This window comes from Mya arenaria, chromosome 6, assembly GCF_026914265.1.
Source record: "Mya arenaria isolate MELC-2E11 chromosome 6, ASM2691426v1".
Taxonomy (NCBI): Eukaryota; Metazoa; Mollusca; class Bivalvia; order Myida; family Myidae; genus Mya; species Mya arenaria.
The window spans coordinates 50503372-50525664 of NC_069127.1; the positions used below are offsets into that span (position 1 = coordinate 50503372).

At 35.2% G+C, this 22293-nt stretch overlaps 1 protein-coding gene across 1 annotated transcript; it reads left to right on the forward strand.

Moving 5' to 3' along the window:
• The first annotated feature begins 9429 nt into the window (after positions 1–9429).
• Positions 9430–12928, forward strand: LOC128237171 (heat shock 70 kDa protein 12A-like). The gene is made up of 5 exons (XM_052952460.1): positions 9430–9537; positions 9730–10033; positions 10335–10553; positions 10864–11020; positions 11554–12928. Exons 2-5 carry the CDS (start codon positions 9734–9736, stop codon positions 12594–12596), a joined length of 1719 nt encoding a protein of 572 aa, XP_052808420.1. The 5' UTR covers positions 9430–9537; positions 9730–9733; the 3' UTR covers positions 12597–12928.
• Positions 12929–22293: the final 9365 nt, after the last annotated feature.

The window sequence follows — 22293 nt, forward strand, 5'->3', positions numbered from 1 at the left end:
CAACTAATAACCTAAATATAATTGAAGTCATTCAACAATGGTGCGATATGTTGTACAGAACATTTTTTCGGCGTCGTCAAATATAACAAGTTTGGTCATATGTATTATGAATTGATGTTTTCGACGAATGCAGTTCCATTTTAGCTCCTCCACATTTTTCGCAGTCTTCATCAATAAACAGTACTAATTTGGTTGTGTAGATCTGAAAATTTCTTATTTCACATGCTCTTTATAAATATTAAAAGGACTCCCAATGCGAGATACTCTTTGACCTTGATAAATGCTCGTACCAACCACAATTGTTTTCCAGAACTTAAATTATCGAGGTAATCTGCCATTTGTTGGTTCTTGAATGTGTTCAAGACCTTGCCAGAAATTCTAGAAAAGTGATGTCAACTTCTGTTCCTCCCATGGACAACCTCTATGTTGTACAATTTCGTTGAGTGTCTTTTTTCAATGTTTTTCATGGATTTTTTTATCGTTTCTTCCTCCTGAAATGGATACAAGAGCAGTTTCTTGTTGGCATGAAAAAAAATACCGATATGGCCGGTGTCAGGTGGCGTTGACCGTGTTGCAACTAACATCGTCGTCAATTGAAAGTTTCAGTTCAACCTACACTAAGTCTTAAAGTTCTGTTATTGCTTTTGAAGGTTACTCGTTTCTCATTTTCGGAAGTTAAAATAGTGTTATAAATCAAACATTCATAACCTCTAATCTTTGAAACAATATGTTGTGTTCCAGCAACTATTAGCCTTGCCCCTTTTGAACGAAGACTAACTTTTGTCTCTATTCATTGGCACTAAATAAAGGCTGCCGCAGAGTAAAAGATGATAACCATATTTTTGAAACCATGCACTCTGCACATCGTCTCAGTATGGTGAACATTTGTGGCGAGTTCTTTTAAATCCTTCAAGCGGTTAAATATATGGAACGGACACGATTTGTGAAAGACAGAAAGACAGACAGACATACAAGCAGAAATACAGACGACATTGGCACCGGCACATTTGTGAAAAATGATTCAAATATCAGTGGTCATGAGATGAAAGAGGATGATCGCAATTTCATTGAAACAAACAATTTTTACTTATACGAAACCATATGCTAAAACTAACTCAAATTATAAAAAAAAATTAAGCTGACTGTTCAGCAGAAGTATGTTAAAGTTAAACACTGTTAACGACGTCATCGTTGTTAACTTTCAAATCGTTACTGCCTATCGGACTATTCTTATAAGTGAGAAGCTCAATCGTTAAGAAATATAAATTTCTACGTTTGAGTAAATCGAATTCAAAGAAAATTATGTTCTCTAGTTTATTTATATTAATACACATGTTACTATATATAGTAATATTTAAACGTTGTCAGAATAGTCATTATCGGCGCAGCGGGATCATAAACATCAAAATTGATAATAGCCCAGTGGCAACCGGGACTATTATCAGTCACGTGACCGATAATGGCCCTGCGATCGTCCGCACGTGCAATGTGACGCAATTTCACGTTGCTGAAGATGGCTGCCAGAGTAGGCATGGGTGAACGTACGCTCGAAAATTTAGCCAACAGGCTACTTCAACTGGATTCTGCCATCGAAAGAAATGATCATTACACTGAGGCACAAGCCCAGCAATTCATCGAAGCAAAGAAAAACAAGGCTACGGTAACAAAAACAAGGAGTGACATGAAAAAGGTGAACGACTGGCTGAAGGAAGACGGTGAGACCCGCCAGGTCAAAGACATTCCGCCAAAGTAGCTAGATATTCTTCTGTTCAGATTCCTGCTCAGTGTCAAGAAGACCAAGCTTTCGGCAGAGGCGAATGACCCCGCTGCAACCAACTTCGAGCCATCTGCCCTGCGTGGCATCTTGTTAAGTGTAAAGAGACACCTGTCCGAGAACAGTAGGCGTTTTCCTATTTTTTATTCTTATTTAAAACAACTAAAGATAATATATAAACACCTTAATAATTTTATGCACAGACTTTGATTATTTTAATCATGATCAACTCGTTTTGCAGAGTACGAAGCCGATCCCTTCACTTCCTCAGATTCAACAACTCTACGAGAAGGAACTTCTTGGAGCCGGTAAGTTTGACAGTTTATTGATGGTTTACATATCAATAAGCAACAAAGACAAGGGAGACAACTAAAATATAACGAGAAATCGGTATTCAAAAAAGCCCACCTTTATATTTCGTATTGCGTAGTTATAATGAATAATGGGTAATGGTTAATGTATAACGCAATTCATGGATTTCATGTCTGTTATTTTATATTTCTTTAACCTAATATATATTTTATAAACATTTATTACTATAATTAAGGTAGAAAAAAATATATATGCATTTAGAGTGAGTTTACAGTACAGTACATTGTTAAACAGTAGAGTACATTATACAACATAAAAATCATGCACATTTTAACTGTGTAATTGTTTCATATTGTATAAATTTCGATTTAAAAACATCCTCTCCGATTTCCCAAAATACCATTTGGCTACAAACAACATGCACCTGCACCCTACTTGGTTGCGAGGAAGACAGGAGCACTTGACCATGTTGTGGGGGAACTTGGAATCAAGCCAGACCTCCGATGGTGTGAGTTACTTGGTCTTCAAGGAGAGAGCGACAAAAACAAGAAACGGAGTTGCTGGTGACCACAGGCAATATGTACCTAAGCTCTTTGAACAGCCAGGTAACCAAGTAAAATAGCATGTTATAAAAAGGTTATTTTTTCTATTGTTAACAGATGATGTTCATTTATTGCAGTGAATTAGCAGAACTTTTAAAACTAAAATCCATTTAAAATAAGAATTCAAATGATGATTTTGTAAAATATGATTTAATATGTGATTGAGTACTTTAAATATGTTTTAAAATTATTTGCAGGGGACCCAAACTGTCCTGTAAGGTTGTATCAGCTTTACAAGGAAAAGAGACAACCTCAGATGTACGCCTCAGAATCAAGTATTTATATGGCCCTGAATCCAAATTTTGGAAAGGGAACATAATCAAATGATCTCTGGTTCATCAACCAGAAACTGGGAAAAAATAAATTGGGACAACTGGCCAAAACCATGAGAGAGCAGGCTTGATTTCAGGCTAGGCATATTAACATGCATTACAAATTTGCTGGATGCTGGTTGTTTCCCCACTGAGGTGGCACAGCTGACTGGTCACAAAAATCTGGTGTCTCTAAATCATTACCATACAAACAATATAGAAAAGCCGCACAACATGTCCAAATATTCTTCACATGTGTAAGAGAAAGGAATCAGTGACAAATCCAGAACCAGAACCAGTTACTAGCATGGAGGAATTTGATGATGATGACAATCAGGAACTTGTAGCAGCATCCCAGGAAATTGAGCAAGCGCTATCCACCATCCAAACATATGAAGAGATTCCTGTAAGAAAACCAACACATGATGAAGCTGAACAAGTTTTAGACCTTCCAATTAAACAAAGCCCAGGTGGAACACTGACCCTGCAAAAAAATATGAAGGACACTCAGTCACTGTTTAATTGCTGCACTTTTAATGGGCCTATCAACATTAATTTGAGAAATTAGGAACCATACAGTACGCATGCGTAACTGGTACTGTCTCCTTAAGTTGTAGGCACTGGAATAATGGAACTAAGTGATTCTGACTGTGCATACATGTACATGTGGGCTTTTATTCAATTCATCCGCTGTTTTTATTTCACATGTTTCCGTGTTGAAAAATTCTCTTTTATCTTCACTTCCTGTGAATTAAATGTGTGCTAGATGCATTTTGTTGCAATTCGCTTTTCCAGTCCCATTGTATTACCAAGAATCCTATAAAGTAGTTTCGAACAGCATTGGCATTGAGCAACAATTTATTCCATTTCTTAAAAGCTGTGGACACAGTTTCTCGAAATATCTAAATTAATTCTGTAATATTTATTTTTTAAGTTCTTTTGTATATTTTCTGACTTACTGTAGTTTTAATTTCAAGAAATGAAGTGTGTAGTTACGCTTAACAAGTTTCGAGAAATATTGCCCGTGTTCTCGAGACGAAGCAAAGTTCTTGGGCAAAAAGACTAAACAGTACTGAACAATGACAAATGTACATAAGTGTACTGTACATGCATTGAATTTTGCATTCAAACATGCAACTAAACATACCTCTCTTTTCCGTAACAGTAGTAAGATTATGTGAATAAAGCTCACCTTAGTTGTTAAAAAAAGTATACAATGCCACAACCAAAGTGGCTAGATCTTGTAGTCTAGAGTTCCTGGTTTCAACAGTTGAAGTGCAAGAATTTCACAAGATTCAAAGTTCGAAATCTGGATAAAATGTCCATTCAACTGTACACTTCATTAACTATTTAAATCTGAAATTTCCTATATCGATATCATCTAAGTTATTCACAAAACACGTTTTCTTACTCATTTATCAATTTGAAATTCAGCTAAACCGAAAGTAGAGGTAGTTGTTGCCATTTTAATAAACGAAACGAAAATTACCCAAAAGAAGATTTTCCAGCAAGATAAAATCATCATGTTTAGATATCGGCATGTCGACAGACTACTGAATACTTGAGTCAAAACATGAACCTATCTTACACGAGAGTCTATGTGAGATTCTTTTTCTCCCACATCAGTTAAACAAAATTAAGTAAAAATGTACTTTTTACTGGAACTCTTTTGTGTGTAGTGAAAATAAATGCGTATGGATATGTGATAATTCGTGGTTGTCATTATTATGCGCGCAATGGTTCAGATTATCATAATTGTAAAATAGTTCTGGGGAGAGTGAACCATTATTTTTTTAAAGGTGCGTGAAAACTTTTTTATGTTGACATTTGAGACGAGAAATAATTAATTAGCATTCTAAATATTGCCACAAGACAAGGTTTCTGTTATGCTACAGACGACAGTCTTCAACAAGGGAGGTAATTACAATGTGATTACCTTTAAAAAGGAGTTCCATACGGGCGTTTTTATCTTTGCCCGTGGGCAAGATAAGAATTTCTAGCATGGATAAAATTCTGGATCTACTTATCTGAGGTGGGAGAAATTTATCTGTAAATAATACACATGTTACTATAAATGGTAACATTTTACTATAGAAATTCGTTTTCGCAATAATGATTGCACGAGAATGTGCACACTGACGTCATTTTCACGAAAATAAACATGGCCGCCGTATACTTGGTAGGCAAACATTTAAACATTATTAAAAGCTTTAAAGGGATTAAAATGGAACTATCGGTGCAATAATAGTGAAATTAGTTTTACCAATAATGACACCTTCCGTGTTTCAGTAACGAAAACTACCCGAAACCGTACCGGATGTTTACATTCGGAAAAGGTCATAAAGCAGTGCAACAAGGAAATGTTTTGTTGAAACATTTTCTTTTACTTTATTCGCGCGGCTGACAAATGTTAATTATTCCAGCGAAATGGCTTGGGTCATTCAAGCATATAATCTTATGAAACTTCTCCTAGGCTTGATCGACCCTAGCTGTGCTCACCTATTGAAATGAACATCACAATCAGCCGATGTAAAACAGGAAATATATTGAAGAATGGAAAAATTTCAGGCTTATTATGAAAACACGTACGAAAAGGTTTGTTATTTTGATTTTTAGTCGCACGTTATTTTTCGCAGCTAATGCCATTCGAAACTATTTTGTTATATCTCATTTTTAAGACTTTCGGACTACATGCTAATTATATGTATATAACATTATCCTTCATTATTCCACAAAATCATGTTTTTAAATCCATTTGAAATCATTGACAAATGATAAAACATATGTATTATACAGGATAATACATGGTTGCCCATGGCCTTTGGTTGATTCCTTCCACTGGGGCATTTATCAACCAAAAGCCATGGTCAACCATGTATTATTCTATAATGTAAAAACCAACAGGTGGCGTTTATAAACACGAATGATTCGGCATGATAATTTAGGGTCATTCGGTTTTTGGGGAACTGATACGTTCACATAAATTTAAATCATCGTTAAATTTTTACAAGAAAGTGTTAACGGTGAAAGTTTTGCATATATAATTTCATCACGTTTAGGATTAAGTGTACGAAGAAAATAACGATAAATACACAATTTTAACTCGATAGCTCACGTACACATGCATATATAAATTTTTAAGGTTTTCTGTTCATCAGTGTTAAGGAATTTACGGGTGAGCAGGCCCGAAATCTAGTGGTAAGACAGATCCTGTAATTCTGGATTATAATCGGTTGGAGGTTTCTGAGGTTTCCCCAAAAAAGGAGGGTTTTATCTCAGTGTTTTTCTCGATTTTCTGTCAAGTATTTCTTTCATGTTTATCGGTTTCCCAAATGTTTGTCTTTAAGATTTTCAAATGATAACATTTTAATGGTACTGATTTTGTTGTTTTAATAAGGAGGTTAAATAAGGTATTTAGAGAATAACAATTTTACAAGTTAAGAGAAATGACGATAAATATTTTTACCTAAGCCAATTATAACATATTGCTATAATACTTATATACATATTTCAAAATACATATGCTGTTAAATATTAACTTAGGTAATATAAGTAAAGCAGGTATTTCCAAAAATGTACAGGTGGTATTTAACAATTGTGTATTTTCATCAAAGAATCGGAAAATTTGTGCATGCGGATTAAAAATGCCTTTTTTTAAAATATAATTTTACATTAAAATTGTTAAAATGATTAGTCCCTTTTAACATAGGTAAAAATCGTTCAGCTGCATTTAAGACTTCAATAAATGATATAAATTTTCTCATACTATCGATCAGGCGAGATCTTAGTCGGAATTACCTGCCTTTACAACATAGTTTACTATTTGTTATATTTAAGAAAGTGAACAAGACTAGCGAGTTCAGAGATCTTAGTGGTTCAGTGGTCACGGAATATGATCTAGCAAATCAGGGGCTTTCTTCATTTTTGGTTATATTCATAATATTGAATGAACCATTAAGTAATGGTTAAAGGTTTTTACGAAATTGAATTTTCATGGAATGCCGCAGACACTCGGCCAAATTATTTGGTAAATACATTATTAATGTTATGCTTAAGTTACTCGATGTTAGATTCGCAGATCTGAACGTGATTATTATAGCAGGTACGTGACCCGGTTTTGTTGGCTGTCAAGTGCGAACAAGAACCAAGAATCTGGCCATCTCCTTGAACAGGGTATAAAAGATGAATCATCAATATCTTCATTGGCGATGTCTAGTCGTTGATTGACGTTTTCCTAGCAGTCTGCACGTTCACCGGTGCCAGTTATATCAAAACGTTCGGTAAAGGTTTGGCACCTTGTTGTTCGAAATTGCAATGTTGTTTAGTTTTATTTGCTGACAAACCGACCAGATTTTATGCGTTAAATTAAAAACGGGAGGCTATTTTTAGAACGTTCTTATGTTATAAGAACGATCAAAAGTAAAATACAAGTCGTTTTAAGATTCACGGGGAATAACCGTGCTACGGTTGTCACATCTGGGGGGTTTCGCAACAGTTTTGCAACACGACCTTACAAACGATAGAATAATAGCAATTAGGCTGCATTTAAACCTTAATTTTATAGATATGCAGGCAAAATATTGAGATAAAGAGTGAAGATTGTATTTACTGTCTGCGGAGGGGGGGGGGGTGGTGACAGGTGAAGCTTTATAGTTTATATTTTTATGCAATGGTTATACAAGAAAATAAAGACAACACTCCAATTATTACGAGATATCATGAACATGATTAAAGTACGAAAGAGCACCCGCCTATGCGCCATGTGATATTTAGCAGCAATTATAGACGTTGAACAGATGAGTCTCAAGCAAAATGCGTTTTGCCTTCAAAAACTGTCTGGAAGTGGTTAATATTCTGTTAGCCGGTTTGCCCCCATTTGGGATTGATAATAAAAATTCCATAGTTTAACGTTAGCTTCAAAGCGATCTTGACGTCATAGTAAAGAAAACATATTTGATGTGTAACACGTCTTCTATGGTGCTTATCGATTCGAAATCGTTTTACTGGCCTGGAAAAGGTTGTAACTGACGGAAGAACGGACAAAGTAAGATAATAATTATGATGTTTGTGTTATTCTAACTCTAGTATAAATGTAATCAATAATATTTAAGCCAGGTCCAGAATATTTAGATTACAATCTGTTGGTCATTTCCTCTCAGTCAAGACAGTGATAAAAAAAAATTGTGGAAACTGAAGAGTTGGAACAAACGCGTAGGCCTGATCTATGGAATATATACAAGCAATAATCGTTGCTCACAAGTCAGCGATTAATGTAAATGTAACAACCCGTTCGTTTCATCATATCATCATTAAGATAAACGCGCGATAGTAGTCAATGTCTTGTAAATGTAACGTCGATGTATCGTCTATATGTCGTGTATGTATCTGTTATGTATAAGTATGCAAGTGGTCATTTAGGTTCTCGTATGAGTGAGCTATTTTAAGATATATAGGAGGCGCTTTATCTAACCAAATTACCCGTGCTAACCCTCCCGGCTAAATCACTACCATCTAAAGAACGAACTCACTATCCTGATGTATAATATAATCTTGCAAAAGATTTCTTTTCATAATACTGCCAGTATGTTTTAATTATGATACTTTATGCATTGTTGTATTCCTTTAATTCGCTACAGTAGTATTATTGCATTATTGTTATAATGATGTTTTATGGTTGTAAAAACTATATCGTAAAAAAGGTATCAATTGTGTTTACATGCTTAATTCGTTAATATACGAAATAAATAGAAAAAAGAACCACTGGTTAAATATACAATAAGGATCAGCGATCACATGATGTTGTTTAGGAAAATAACTAAGTAGAATATAGTAATTACCCAGTATCTGAACTAGTAAAATCCCTTTGCTACCGGAATGAAAAGTTGTGTTGTTGTTTGTACTTCCATATAAGACACCTGCCGCCTTTACAAGAGAAATACTTCAAAATGTTAATATACATAGTGGCACCTGTCGGATTTCATTGATCCTGTATGAATTATATATTGATAAACTATATATCAGATGGTAAGCAAAAAAAGACTTATAGTGTGGAAGTGACATTACCACAGAATAAGTTACATTATTTAATTTTGAAAAGTGTCATAATCATTTGTTTTGCATCATATTTGTATTGCTATTTTCCTCTTTAACCAATTTAATCACACACAGTACGTTTTTTTCCACCTGCTTGATTTAAATTAAAAACATTGATGAAAAAACACTAACTCTATTTGGAGTAGTTCAAATCTGAATATTGAAAACAAATCATAGCTGGGAGTTTTGTTCTTAATGACCCAATGGAGCCAACATTCGTCTAATATTGCCTTTGATTTGAACAGTATTTAAACCCAAGCATATTAGATTGCATAACACTAGTATGTATGTCTATTTTATCAGCATAGCTATTATCTAAGCGCATTGAAACCCTTAACATATTTACAAGGAATGTTAATATCAAGTTGTAAAGGCGGAAGGTATTTTTGTATGGAAACGGAAGTAAATTGAATGGTCGGTGTGTGAGTTATTGCAGTAGACACAGGTAAGAATATATCATTAAAAGTTTGTCTAATTCTAATTGAGCTGGATCTAAAACAAGGTTTTCAACTAAAGAAGAGAGGAATCATACGACATTTCATAAAACTCAATTTAACGGCATACCATGTAGCCTATCTATGTATCTTACGTAATAAGAATTGAAATAATAGTCATGGATATATTTTGCTTATGACAGAAATATGGCTAGCTGCAAAGAAAGTTTGATAGTGGCTGCCTTTGATATTGGAACGACCTATAGCGGGTATGCATATTCAACCAATAACGACCCCAGAAATGTTTGCACCAACCAAATTTGGATTGCCGGGGGCAGAGCACTCGTTTCTCTTAAAACCCCAACATGCGTCCTTCTAGATCCCCATGGAAAGTTTCACTCGTTTGGATACGAAGCTGAGAACCATTATGCTTCTTTGGCCGAAGACGAAAATCATCACGAGTGGTACTACTTCAGACGATTCAAGATGATGTTGCAAGAAGACAAGGTATGACAGACGATTACCCTGACACAACATTGGATAACCCCAACACTTAGTTATAATGATAAAATACCAATTATTGATTTCGTGTTTATTTTGTTGACACTGCGTGTGTCATGTTGCGTGTCGGTTAGGCATTTATCCTTGTGTGTTTTAATACAAATAGGCTTAAATATAAGGCTACTGGACATTTACTATTGGCTACTTTATGTTTGTTAAAACGTTATATTGCTAAATTTGCTACTTGACCCACGAGCTATTTACATAACTGAACATCAAATAATTTACTAGCATGAAACCATTTTAGGAATTAGCTAGGGAAACGATGCTTGAAGAAATCAACGGCAAGAACATGGAAGCTCTAAAGATATTCTCCTATTCGATTGAATACCTAAAGGACCATCTCATGCGTACGTTACACAACCGTCTACCTGATGTTACTGAGGATGATATTCAATTCGTTTTGACTGTTCCTGCCATTTGGAATGACCGTGCAAAGCAGTTTATGAGAGACGCAGCCAACAAGGTAAAGTGATGCAGTGGATATGAGATGGATAAATGAGAAGGAAGAAGGTATTAAGTATAGTTTTTATATTTGGTACCAGGTTTGAACTTAATGTTTTTTGTAGTTGATATTTCCTTAATCAGAAAGTTTTTTTTTTCAAATACGACCACGACTTTTCTTTTTTGTCGAGCAAACTCTTAAATAACCCTATGACTCGGAAACTGTTATTAAAAGACATTTAGATAGAACTTAATGTTAACCTTTTTGAATGGCAATATAAATAACTATGTTAAATGTCCAAAAACTTTTGCTTTTAACTCGAATATTTTAGGCGGGTATCGGAAATAACAAGCTGGTTATCGCACTGGAGCCCGAAGCAGCTTCGATTTGGTGTCAAGGAATCGAGACAGAAGTTCAACGAAGTTCAAAAGGAGCGAGCGCAAACATTTCAGCTGCTGGAACCCAATACATGATTGTCGATATTGGTGGTTGGTTAAGTTTGACTTATTTAACAATCTTTATAATCCAAAAATGATTACCACTGAAACTTAAACCATTTGATAAATATCTTTGAAGGAAAACAAAACATTAAAAATACGAAAATAGAACATTATCATCCCCAGCAACGATTTAAGGTATCAGATGTTCAATAAGCTTGCCATTGATTCAAGCCTTAGCGAACCCGCCAATTGATGAAGCAGTGTAACCCCATATAATTTTGGTATCGTTTCAAAGGCTATTGCTTGCCGTTTACTTATTTGTAAATATATGACAGAGAATACACTGTGGAAGCATGATTAAAATCATTGTAAATTATGTATTTTTCTTATTTCGACAGAAAGCGGACTTATATTGACAAAATATGATGACATTTTAAGGGTGAAAAAGCTGTTTCATCAATTATAAATTATTTGGTAAAGCATATTTCTAGTTCTCATGGGATTTAAAACTCATATGTTGAGTACCTTGAGTGTCATTTGTTTTTATAAATTACATCTGCATGCTTTCTTTTCTATGTCAGGAGGAACAGCTGATATAACAGTTCATGAAAAACAGAGAGATAAATCACTCAAAGAAATTGCACCACCCAGCGGAGGTCCATGGGGAGGCACAGAAGTTGACAACTCTTTTCTGGAATTTCTGGCATCAGTAGTATCTGACGAGGTTATGGATACATTTAAAGAGCACCAAATGGCAGATTATCTCGATATTTTGAGAGAGTTCGAAACAAAGAAACGTTCAATAGAGACCACAAGTTCTCGTAAAATCCTGATAAAAATTCCCGCTAGCCTGAAGGAAATATTTGAAGAGCATGGAAAGACTATGGCGTCAGTAAAAGAATTATTTGGCGACAAGGTTGATTGGAAAGGGGATAAAATGAGAATTGATGCTGAAATAATAAAGAACATGTTCTCCATGCCGGTACAGAAACTGGTGTACCATGTTAGAAGTATTTTGGCAAGCAGACAGATGAGAAACGTTAGATCAATCATCTTGGTTGGTGGTTTTGCAGAAAGTCCTTACGTCCAAGATACAATTAAAGAATCGTTTGGAGAAAAGACCATCGTAATTCCACAAGATTGTGGTCTAGTTGTTTTGAAAGGTGCTGTTGTGTTTGGACACAAACCGAGTTCTATTTCTTCAAGAATTGCTAGGTACACATACGGCCTAGAACTAGCAGTGCCATTTGATAAGAGCATTCATCCTGAAGAATATCGCCTAGAGCATAAAGATGGCGATTTTTGTGACTTTGGGTTTTGGAAAGCAGTTGTGGTTGGTACGAGCATCTCTCCGGGTCAAAGAGTATCGCGAATTGGTCGTCCTTTTGAGGATTATCAAGATCATGTCAAATATGGTATTTTCAGATCCACACGGCCTAATACGATTCTTGTAATAGAAGAAGACTGTGAAAAAATTGGGGATGTTTGCATGGAGCTTGATTCATCAAAACCTTCAAAAGACAATACATATGACCAAACGTTTGTATTTGGTGACACCGAAATAAAGTTTTGTACGACAAATCATGTCACTGGCGAAGAAATGCAAGTATATTTAGAGTATTAGATAATATATCGATTACATACTTTCTTTACTTGTAGATAAATATGTGTTATCGGGAATCGAAATGGTTGTTGTCTGATCCAATGTTGCCATTCTTAAAACGTACGCTTTGATATTCCGCGCATTATATAGTGAAATCATTAAGAATATGTGCATTATTTGGTCATTAGTTTAAGAATGGGACATTTTGATCATTCCTTTTGTATAAATTCATGAGCAAGTTTCTAAGCCTGTTCCATTAAACAATGGATAGGCAAAACAATGCGTGTATCAAATGTGTGTTTTCAATATATATATAAAATATGTACACTACTATATCATATAATAAAAGTCATCGTAGGATGTGAAGCTTTCTTGTCAGTCTGCGGCTACAAATTTTCGAATAAAACTAAGCGTGCTTTACCTAAGGTTGTGAATTCTCATTTCCCGCCACATTGTTAAAGGATGTTGTTTGGCGTGAAAGTTTAAAATAATGAACTTTGTAAATGTTGTTTCATATAGAGAACTGTTGATAGTAACTGAGTAACTGTCTATTGTCTACACGTAAGTGAAGGTTGATTTCTATTCAGTAATAATTTAAACCTTAAGTGCGGTCCGATGTTGACCCAAAACTGGCAATTAAATAGTCAGTGGCGACAAACTTATTGAGTTTGATGAAGTTAACCAGTATCCTTAAGTTATTGAATGACGACACTATCAGAAAAATTATGGATTGCAAATGTGACCCATACAATCGATACAGACCATCCACTGGTCAAGGTCAATATATCTTTAATTGTGTGAGGTTGAGCATAGGTATCAGAGATGATGATTTCTTTGTTTGAATAGTCACACTATCACGGACATATAAACCGGTGCGTCTTTCATTGAAGTAGGCTCGGTAGGCCTTGATCAGTGAGTCACTCATTGAGTAAGACACGGTAGGACTTGATCGGTGTGTCTTTCATTGAGGTAGGCACGGTAGTCCTTGATCGGTGTGTCTTTCATTGAGGTAGGCACGGTAGGCCTTGATCGGTGTGTCTTTCATTGAGTTAGGCACGGTAGTCCTTGATCAGTGTGTCCCTCATTGAGGTAGGCACGGTAGGCCTTGATCGGTGTGTCTTTCATTGTGTTAGGCACGGTAGGCCTTGATCAGTGTGTCTTTCATTGAGGTAGGCACGGTAGGCCTTGATCGGTATGTCTTTCATTGAAGTAGGCTCGGTAGGCCTTGATCAGTTTATCTTTCATTGTGTTGGGCTCGGTAGGCCTTGATCAGTTTGTCTCTCATTGGGTTAGGCACGGTAAGCATTGATCAGTGTGTCCCTCATTGAGTTAGGCACGGTAGGCCTTGATCAGTGTGTCTCTCATTGAGTTAGGCACGGTAGGCCTTGATCAGTGTGTCTCTCATTGAGTAAGGCACGGTAGGCCTTGATCAGTGTGTCCCTCATTTAGGTAGGCACGGTAGGCCTTGATCAGTGTGTCTCTCATTGAGTTAGGCACGGTAGGCCTTGATCAGTGTGTCACTCATTGAGTTAGGCACGGTAGGCCTTGATCAGTGTGTCTTTCATTGAGTTGGGCACGGTAGGCCTTGATCAGTGTGTCACTCATTGAGTTAGGCACGGTAGGCCTTGATCAGTGTGTTACTCATTGAGTAAGACACGGTAGGCCTTGATCAGTGTGTCTTTCATTGAGGTAGGCACGGTAGGCCTTGATCAGTGTGTCTCTCATTGAGGTAGGCACGGTAAGCCTTGATCAGTGTGTCTTTCATTGAGTTAGGAACGGTAGGCCTTGATCAGTGTGTCACTCATTGAGTTAGGCACGGAAGGCCTTGATCAGTGTGTCACTCATTGAGTTAGGAACGGTAGGCCTTGATCAGTGTGTCACTCATTGAGTTAGGCACGGAAGGCCTTGATCAGTGTGTCACTCATTGAGTTAGGCGCGGTAGGCCTTGATCAGTGTGTCCGTCATTGAGGTAGGCACGGTAGGCCTTGATCAGTGTGTCTCTCATTAAGTTAGGCACGGTATGCCTTGATCAGTGTGTCCCTCATTGATGTAGGCACGGTAGGCCTTGATCAGTGTGTCTTTCATTGAGTTAGGAACGGTAGGCCTTGATCAGTGTGTCACTCATTGAGTTAGGCACGGTAGGCCTTGATCAGTGTGTCACTCATTGAGTTAGTGGTCTACATAATATTGTAAAAACTACCCACTAATATTGTTATATATTTACCGCTTCTCCTATTTACTATAAATAACAGCTGACTACTGATATACGGAAACAAAACTTAATGGAGAAGTTAAGTACATGTAAACTGCCTTCTCATTTCACAAACTATTATATTGACCACTAAAACAAAGTATAGGAAGAAAATTGTTATAAAAACAAAACTTTTTGTTATGTCTAATGTGTATTAGAGAGGACTGAGATGTTTTAATATGTATATGTAAGATTTAACTGTTTTGTTTTCAAGTTTGGAAAAAACAAGTCCGAAATGATCTACTCTAAGCTTCGCGCGTTTAGAGCGTATAGCACAGTCTGCGCTCCGCTCATAGGTAACTTAAACACGAAGATATTTCTGAATAAACTCTAATCTTTACAAAGTAATCTTAAACATTGTAAAGCGTCTATCACTCGACCTCGTTGTTCAATGTCCCGGTTTACACAATGCGTTCCTTGGTGGCTTTATCGCATGACTGTCACGTAATCGTTCGCAATATCGAAATACATGCAATAGTATATGCACAGGTGATCGTCACATAACTTGGTCACTAAAATATGGCCCGTCAGTCCTTTGAAATTGTTTAAAAAAAATAATGTGCCCCTTCAGTTCATTCATATTGTTTAAAAATTAACAAAAAATAATTAAAATTGATAAAATAACATTTTAATAATTTTTTTAAGAGTATAATTTAAAAAACAAATACCATAATAAAAAATAGACAAGGTTCCCATGTCCAGAAATCCACATAACCACAGTGGCCTCAAATATTTCCTAAAATATTTGACAAAATGCTATAAATTTACACTGCTGGAAAGGTAAAAGACTAGGCTACAAGAAAAAATTAACTTTTATGCCAGTTCTTGATACAATTCTAACATAATCAGACGAAATGCGCAGACTCAACACTGATAACGCTAATTACGAAACAATGAAGTGACCCAGCCCTGTGACGATCACCTGTGATTATGTGTATTCTTTTTACTTAAAATGGATGTTTTTTTCTGTACAAATTAGCATTAATCAGATATCATATCGATATAAATAAATTATAGGGTGACCTTACATCAACTTTAAACATGTATTGCACGAAGGCGTCCGGTCCAATTACACCATTTATCGTTAATGCAAATTTGATGAGTTTGTGATCTGTTTGTGGTGTTTGTGTTTGTGTATGTATTGTTTATGTTTACGTCTCTAGTTTATTTTCGTTTGGGCCCTTGCCTTGTGCCCCTAAACTTGGTTTATTTTGAATGTTCGACTACGGTGCTTGTTGTCGCTCTGTGTTCCATATCAATAGATAAATGAGAACACATTGTCATCTTCCAACATCATCTTGAAACGTCTGAAGTAATACCACCCATGATGGTTTTTGTTTTCGGCCAGAGAATGGTTTTCAGCTCAGTATTCAAACGAATGAAACTTTCAATAGGGATTTAGAAGGACGTTTGTCCGACAATAAAATTGGTTTGGACATTTCTTGGGTCGTTGTTGTTAGCTGAGTATGCGTAAACGCTAAATGTAGGTCCAATGTCAAAGGCAGCGACTATTAAACTTGCCATGTTTCTATGATAAACAAACCTAAATGTTAAAGGGACTGTACAGGTTGCAGTATACGATTGTATTTCATGAAAGTGTGCTAGTTTTTATTATTTATCTGTAAATGTAACCATGCTTTCGATCCGGTTATAAGAAGAAACGTAAAATATATTAAATAATAAAATGTATACACACATATGTCCGTTGCCAATACAAAAGAGGCAAACACTTGTAATGAGCTTCCTCTTCGATATGAAATACCTTCCGCCTTCACATGATTAAAGTTTCTAATGATTTAATCGATCCTTAATCTTTATTTAATAAGAATACTTTTAAAAAAGAAATGAAATCCCATCTCATTGCTGGTATAAAGCACAGGCAGCAGTAACGTTGACAAGACCCACCCTTTGGCCACCCCCTCTAAAAAAAATTAGTAACAAAAAAATATTCAAGACCAAAAATGATTGGAACATGACCATTTATCATAAAAACATAAATATCAACCAAAATTTCCACATTTTTTGCCCAATATTTACTATTATTATATAGTAAAGGTTGACATGTGAAGGCCCTCGTACGTAGGGTGGTGTTTTTGAAAAGCACGTAACTAACTTATTTTTCAACCAATTGTCTCCAAATAACTTAGTCTTAACTTAACTCAAATAGTCTCTGTCTTTTTTACTAATTTTTTTAGAGGGGGGTGGCCATAGGGTGGGTCCTGTCAACGTTACTGCTGCCTGTGGTATTGAGTGTGCAGAATTAGAAGATTTCTATTTTATTAATTGTTATTCATTTAAGCTTGCATATCAGTTCTAAGATTTTTGTCATACTATGCTAAAGTGTCATATAGTTTTTACAGTCGGTTGCATTACATTGTATAACTGTAAAAGAATTACGACCTCAAAAAATTAATCATTCTTCAACTAGTCAGAGTACATGTATGTTATGTTTTTGTATCATAAAATCCAATTTAAACAGCTTACAACTGAGCTTTTGGCAAATAATTATATTTGTCATAAGGACCCCATTGGAAATAAGTTGAATAACTTTAATGGGTTATCCTGTGTTATATATTTGTCACATTGAATTAAATCTTTATTAACGCACGTACATGTATCCAACGCATTCTAATGATGTTGTGATTTAGTAAAGATATCATCCCTTATACTTTGTTAATCAGTCTGTGATATAACTTTATGAAATACTTGGTTTGTTACTATGCCATATATATATGCACTTATAAATCTATCTATCTACCTTTCCTAGCGTATATAAGCAATGGCACATAGTGCGAAAAGACGAAAACATAGAAATAAACTATTGTTTTAATGTTTAAATTTATACATGTCATTTAAATCAAAGACAAGAACGTGGCTGATTTCTAGAAAATAACCCCATAATATGTTGTGTCTTCTTTATTCAAAATGTAGGACTGATTATTAATTTGTTTACTCCACTAAATCATGAGAAACAAATTTAAGTGCCTCGGAACTGAGGCTAACGTTCGTATTTCTTCAGTCAAAAAAGAAGCATAACTCTGTAAATCATTCAACCAATGTAGTTATGTCCTTGCTATACATGTGAGTATTATCCCTTTTATCGTATCTGGGAGATGTTTTTTGCTCCCAGAACATTTGTATCAATACAAATGAAATTGTTATAATGTTTGTGCACTCGAGAATGACGACGACAACAAGACTATAACGATACCTCGAAAAGACTATGCGGAAAACAGACGAGCCAAAAAACTGATTATTGTCTTAGATGTACTATATACATCACTAATACTCTTTCCTGCTGTCTCGATACGTGTTTACAAACCAACTCGACGTGATACAGGACACCAGAACAAAATCCTCTCGTAATATGATGATAAATATAAAATACATATAGATGAATATGTATTAAGCTTATATAATGATTTCTATTAAATAAGCGCGCAAGAAATCTAATTTATTATTGACATAATGATACAAAAAATGTCTGTAGCTTGACCTAAGCCAGTTATGTAGAAGGTACAGTTGGTGAACACAAAAAATATTTTGAGAACTTTATTGCGCTCGATCATGATACTCAATATATAGATAGCCCTTAACTAGTCAATTATCGGTTTAAAATTTTAGGGTTGAAATGCCTTTAAAAAAGTATCTTTACAACATAATATACAACTGTGATATGTGTCAATGACATTTGTTTTCATTTCTGCTGTGCCCGATTTTTATGCCCTCAGGATTTCCCAAAATTTTGAGGTTTATTTATCATCCGATCAATAAAGCGTTCGAACAACCTGTAAGTAAAAACAAATTATACTTGTGCATTTCTATAATGTTCATGTTTAAGACTTGCGCATCATTGTATTATATTTTCACTAACCGCATTACATTGTTCGGTGTGATGTCCGACTTCATTCTTTTTTTGCTTTTTTCAAATTGAATGATATCGTTGCAAAATGCTTTTTGGATAAGAAATACATACTTTTTTGTGTAATAACGCCAGAATTATTGCAGATAACGTCACTATGATGATTTCTTACAATATGTAGCATGCATCAAAACTAACTTAGAACTTAGATATAATAAATACACGTTAAAAACACCCAGAGCCTGAACCGTTGTTGTGACGACACGTTGATCGTACGTGTGTCAGCATGACATGTATTCTATCATAAAACATGCTTCACATCCCAAAGTATTATTAAACATTGTGTTATAAGTTTGATACAATCAACACAAAGCCCGGGCTATGCTAATTAGCATATTACCAACCAAGTAAATATACGTACTATGAACGTACTCCCGTCTTTAACGGAATGTTATACCATGAACGCAAATCCGCCTATGTATTACAGCGGACCGTTACAATATATATGTAGGATAAAGGATAATCGTTCATTACGGTGTAAGGTCGTATTAATTTCACCGAGTGAGTAGCAAAATTTACATTTCACGAGTGGTGGAGCCTCTAAGGTGGACTATATTGCTATCTTACACTGAAACAAACAGTTTTACTTTTTATCCTTAAAGCAACTGTGCACCAGATGACCAATTTGCAAGAAAAAAGAAAATTGTCTAAAACTGACATAAACTTTGTATATATGTGTAAATTCATTGAAACTTATTAACTGAAGTACCACATAGTTTACAATTGATTTAAGTTTAGCAGTTATTCCGTATTTTTCCATTAAACAAGTTTGCTGGGTATGTCTACCTAGTAGAAATCATTCTTTATGCGTGATTGGCTAGTCGATGTTATCACGTGATATTACCAAGTTAGGTATATAGCTTAAATATACCACTCGTCTGGAATAATCCTTCGTAGCTCAGTGGATACAGCGCTCGACTGCAATTTTGGCGACACATGTTCGAACCTTGTCTCCGACACATTTTTTTACATTTTTGGTACTTTCTTTACAATTATGATATCAAAGCATAACACAGTCTATTAAAGAATTGTCCTGAGATTCATTTGGTGCCAATCTGGTGTACAGTCCCTTTAAATTGTGTCCCATCCCTGTGCGCACTGTCGTTTGTTTTGGAACTGAGATCGGGCTAAATATTCAAAATTTGATATTTTCACTACTATAAACAGTGAAATATCAATAGTAATTCACTTATAAATCTCTATTAACCTGCGGAATGCATATAATGAAATCATATGTCAATTGTAGTACACAAATAATCTAGAAGAGCAGACAGCATATTTCACATTAGGGCAAAATATTGGTACGAGATCTACCATACTCTGATATACATTCGTCCTCAGTGCTGTTCGATAACGGTCATAGATCGTATTTTTAACAGAAAACTGCATCACGAGTTTAAGATCAACTGGGTGTCACGTAATGCTACTGTTCACTTAACTTTCGTGATAGTTCGTTCAGTAAACAACCAACAACTGTTCAAGTGTTCTAAGTCTTTATTGTTCCACGTTCTTTCTAAGTATAATAATCAGTATATAATACAGCATGACATTTAAGGTAATCCCACATCCTAACTGCCGTCCATTAAGGACCCAAGGCCGGTCTCCTTGCCGTGCCTACCCTAACTTCAACTCCCTCTACATTAAAACATGCGTTCATATATACTGCTGATTTCGTCTAGTTTGTGACAGGTGTGCATATCTAATTTCTTGTTATATACAAAAAGATGTATTCTACAGTCATGAACTGTCACGCTAATTGGTCTAATAGCCAGCGGCTATCACGAACTGTCAGCATCTAAGTAAATCTACATTTGATCACCATGATGAAGTATTTGCTTTTTTTGTTACAAATAAACTTTGAATTCTACTATTGATTTTAGTTATTACTTTAAAGTGTTTCATACGTAACTTTTATGTTACGTGACACTTTAAAGTGTTTATACTACGTTACGCGACATTCGTCCCCTTTTTTATCAAGATTTTTAAGAAAATCTTTGCTTCAACCCCAAACAATGGTTATAATTGAATAGATAAATAAAATCGTAAGTAAATATGTTTCTCAACCCCAAACAGGTAAATTAAAAAAATGCAATTCCGACAAAAAAAAATGCTCTAAAGAAAATCTGTGCCTAAATCCCAAACAATGATGATCAAGTTGTATTTCCGACAAAAAATACGCAAAAGAAAATCTGTGCCTAAATCCCAAACAATGATATCAAATTGTATAGATACCGTCCCTTTTTAATGCAAGATTTTCTTTTCGTAAGCAATAGAAAGTAAACTGACACGTTATTTGTCAAAATGTCTGACATAATATAGACTAATTGGTAATTAGCCCTCAGGTAATTAATAAACATAGTTAACAATTAGAAAATAACACTGCAGATTGAGTACAAGTAATTTACACTGACAGTACTGTTGTCAAATTTGGTATTTAGTCAATGTTTTATGTAGCGCTGCTTTCCATGTTATCATTCTGAAGACAGGGAATCATCGTTGTTGTTGTTGCTGCTGCCGTGTTGTTGTAGATGTAGAGTTTAAAGCCAAGGGGTTGTTTGATTGTAGAATGTCCCCACCGACTCGAAATGTTCTGCCATTATACGACTGCTAATTCTTGAAGTGTACTTAGATAGATGTGTGCAAGTGTTCATGTTATTGAAGATGCTAACGATCTCAAGTTGGTGTTGTCCATCACACAGGAATCATCACGGTCCTAAAGACTTAATCATGTGACGTCAAGCTGAACACAGGTCATACGAGAATGTGTGCTTAGCTCCTCTGGATATTCCGAAGTGTAACCAATTGGTTAGCACATCACATACGCAATACCAGAATATAGTTCGATCCTTTATGAAACACCGATGACCACTTAACACAATATCGCCACTAGGTATATTATCTCGATATCCGCTGAAGAATAATGTTGATATTGACTGTTTGTATCACGTGACATATTACCTGTACTTTTACCTTTCATTGACATAGGTGTTGCTATTACCATGAAATTTTGTGTTGATATTTTCAAGCAGGCTTATATTTTGAAGGTGGCCCCATTTATAATTAATTATTGTATCTGTGCGTAAGTATTCGTATGTTTGATTTAATGAATGTTGACCTAAGTTGGGTTTTTTTGTGAAACGTTTTGTTTTTCATGAACAACATTTTATTTTATTAAGAACCTTTTTTATGCAATATTTTACAAAGCTTATATGTTAGCTCATAAGTAGTCCATTATTTGAAGAAAACTAATACATAAGTGATTCAAATAATTTATTAAATAACTCACACCCTAATGTGACTTCACAGGAGTCCAACAATTTTGTTGAAATTCAATATCTTGAACGTATCATCTCCAATCACTTTTAAGAAACCTGGTCTTTCTTGACCACTATCTTTGTTTATCTTTGTACAACTTTGTACATCTTCACAGTTATAAGAAAGCTAAACTCTAGCTTAACATGTTACCATCATGCTTATCATCGGATAACTTACAACTTTATAATTGATTCATTAGTTTTACCAAACTAATCTGTGAGTTACTTAAA

Coding starts and splice junctions, on each gene's coding strand:
- LOC128237171 (XM_052952460.1), top strand. CDS start 9,734: ATGGCTAGCTGCAAAGAAAGTTTGATAGTGGCTGCCTTTGATATTGGA. Junction 10,034..10,334: donor TGATGTTGCAAGAAGACAAG/GTATGACAGACG, acceptor AAACCATTTTAG/GAATTAGCTAGGGAAACGAT. Junction 10,554..10,863: donor TGAGAGACGCAGCCAACAAG/GTAAAGTGATGC, acceptor CGAATATTTTAG/GCGGGTATCGGAAATAACAA.